Here is a 2,462-nt window from a genome sequence, read left to right as displayed (position 1 = left end):
GACTCAAATCACGGTCAACTACATGGGAGTCCAGGGACATAGCCATTAAGCCAACTGCTGGTCCTAGGGTCATTCTTAATCATCAGAGAAAAATGCAGACTTTATTAGCCAGATAGCACCGAAGGAATCAACATAAGAAATCTTGCAAAGAATAACTCTAATTTCCCATTAGTTTCCTCCACATATTTGTCTTCCTACAATTTTGCTTTCCCTAGAAGCTCAAATTCCTTTTCCTGGATCTTGTCACTTCTCTACAAATGTATTGTTCTCCTGTTAAAATTTTATACAAGCCTTAGTTCTAACCCTCTCTCTGCGTGACTCATCACTGAGTATTCCCTTTTTCTGCAGGATGCATATGTTAGTAAACAGTGTTTGCTTTTGTGTCTTGTTAATATGTCTTTTGTTATTCTAATTTACAGGATCCCAGACAATCAACCTAAGATAGTCTGAAAAAAAAATCTTTATACCAGCTAATGAAAAAATATTATTTCTTCTATTACTACAGTTGTTATCAGTCTCAATACTTTACTTCTGATGTATGTTTTCCCCCCAAAAAATTCAATTCCCTGGTACATGATATCTTAAATTCAGCTCATTTCTTATTTTACAGAGATGTGTGCTCTAGGGCATGTGCACTCACTAGAGAGACAACATTAAAAGCGAAAAATCACCCCTCAGTGAAGATAGCCATGCCACAATCCCTTCTCCTCCATTCTCCTCTTGGGATTTTGGGCACCCACACACTCCTGGCTTGAGTTGGATACCACTGGGTCCAGGACTCAAATTGCAGTCAACCATGTGGGAGTCTAGTGATGTAACTATTACACCATCTGCTGGTCCCAAATTCTGCTCCATTTTGACACTGTCTACCTGGGATTTACACAGAATAAGGGCTCAGTCTCACAAGATTGCACCCTAATTTCATATACCAATCACAATATTAGGTTGTTACCAGCTATAAAACAGATTTCCACAATTCCCTCCTTAGATTGGATAATGTACTGGTATGGCTCGCAGAACTCAGAAAAACACTTTACTCATGTTGAGATGGAGTTAGATCCCATTTACAGGAAAATCAGGTAGGGACTCCCAAAGAAAGTCACTGTGTTTTTCTTTGTAGTGAAGTCTGCGTGTTTCCTCTATGGTCAGGTTAATGTACAATATACGGCCTTTTTACAGGTCTACAGAATTTATGACTCCTTGCTAATAAGGCATGAGATAGGGATATTGAGCACATGGACAGGTAAGGCCAAGATGGAGTCACAGTGGCTAAGTTTGCACAGCCAAAAGCTGGCTGCATTTGGACTCAAAGGAATGGTAGCTAAGGGCAACCGTTTCTATTCAGCAACTGTATTCTGACCAGAAGTACTGAATGCTATGATCTGCTGACCCCACCAAGAATAGGGTATTAAGTCACTTAGATTACCACGTAACTATTTTCTAAAGCCCACTTCATTATCAGAATACCAGCCCATTGCTCAGGCGGCTAACTAAAAACCCTTGGCCTCCTGCTCCTCTTTGGCAACCCATTCTGGCCGCCTTCCACTACACTGGAAACTTTTTCTCCATTCCTAATAAATTTTGTTTACTATCCTCTCCATTTGTCCTCATCTAATTATTTGCGAGCACAGGATGAGAACCAGCACAGGTGTTGAGTCTGATATCCCAGCACTCCCGTCTCAGTGTTTACCGATTTATTACACAGGATATAACTCTGAAATAGCCAAATGGGAGAGATGCATAGCGCAAGGTAAGGATGTGGAGAAGGGTCAGAGCGTCCACACCCTCTCATTACACTCCCTCCCAGCACTTCTGTGCATTCACCAAACGGGAAGGGAAGCTCTCCAAACCCATACTTGTCGTACTTTCCGGTTTTCATAGGGGCTTCATTACCTAGGCAAGACTGATCACATCATTTACCATTGGTGATAATGTCAATTTCCAGTACGTCTTTCTTCCCCAGAGGTTACAGGGTGGGGCAAGTTCCAGCTCTGGCACGTTCCTCTGGCAACAGCCTCCATCCTTAAGGGTTTTCCAATGGTCACATTATTAACATATCAATAGACTTAGGTGTGAATGAAAGGGGGTTGTTCTGAGTAATAAAACATACTCCTTTCACTTTTACCATTCTTACCACTTAGGAAGTTACCAGGATTTCAGAAGGTTTGGCCAGGGAGAGAGACCAAACGAGACAGCAGTACAGAAAAACATTTCCCTCCTCTACAGGATTTATAAACTTTAGTTAGAGAAATTTATAATTCAAAAGTCATAAAACCTGAGGAGCCCAGCCACAGTAGTACAGGCAGTAGGGCTGCTGCTATGCCATGTTGAAGACCATGTGAGAAGGCTCTGGGTTCGAGTGCCAAGTCTGCCTTAGCAAGCTGTGTGCGCCTTGTCACAGGTGCCTGTATCTGCCTGCCTGTCTCTGAAAACATATACACTTTTAAAAAGTTCAAGGGAAA

General features: G+C 41.9%; 1 protein-coding gene across 1 annotated transcript in view; it reads right to left on the bottom strand.

Annotated features, from left to right (window-relative positions):
- Nucleotides 1-2,462, bottom strand: part of OVCH1 (ovochymase 1) — a 109,217-nt gene that overhangs the window by 30,697 nt on the left and 76,058 nt on the right. Inside the window, 1 exon segment of the mRNA XM_027771127.1 lies at nt 1,825-1,893. Within this exon segment, the coding sequence (XP_027626928.1) occupies nt 1,825-1,893 (69 nt within the window).

Source organism: Tupaia chinensis, unplaced genomic scaffold, assembly GCF_000334495.1.
Source record: "Tupaia chinensis unplaced genomic scaffold, TupChi_1.0 Scaffold000028_1, whole genome shotgun sequence".
NCBI lineage: Eukaryota > Metazoa > Chordata > Mammalia > Scandentia > Tupaiidae > Tupaia > Tupaia belangeri.
The sequence above is the reverse complement of the archived record's forward strand: the minus strand, read 5'-3'. Positions and strand labels throughout refer to the sequence as shown.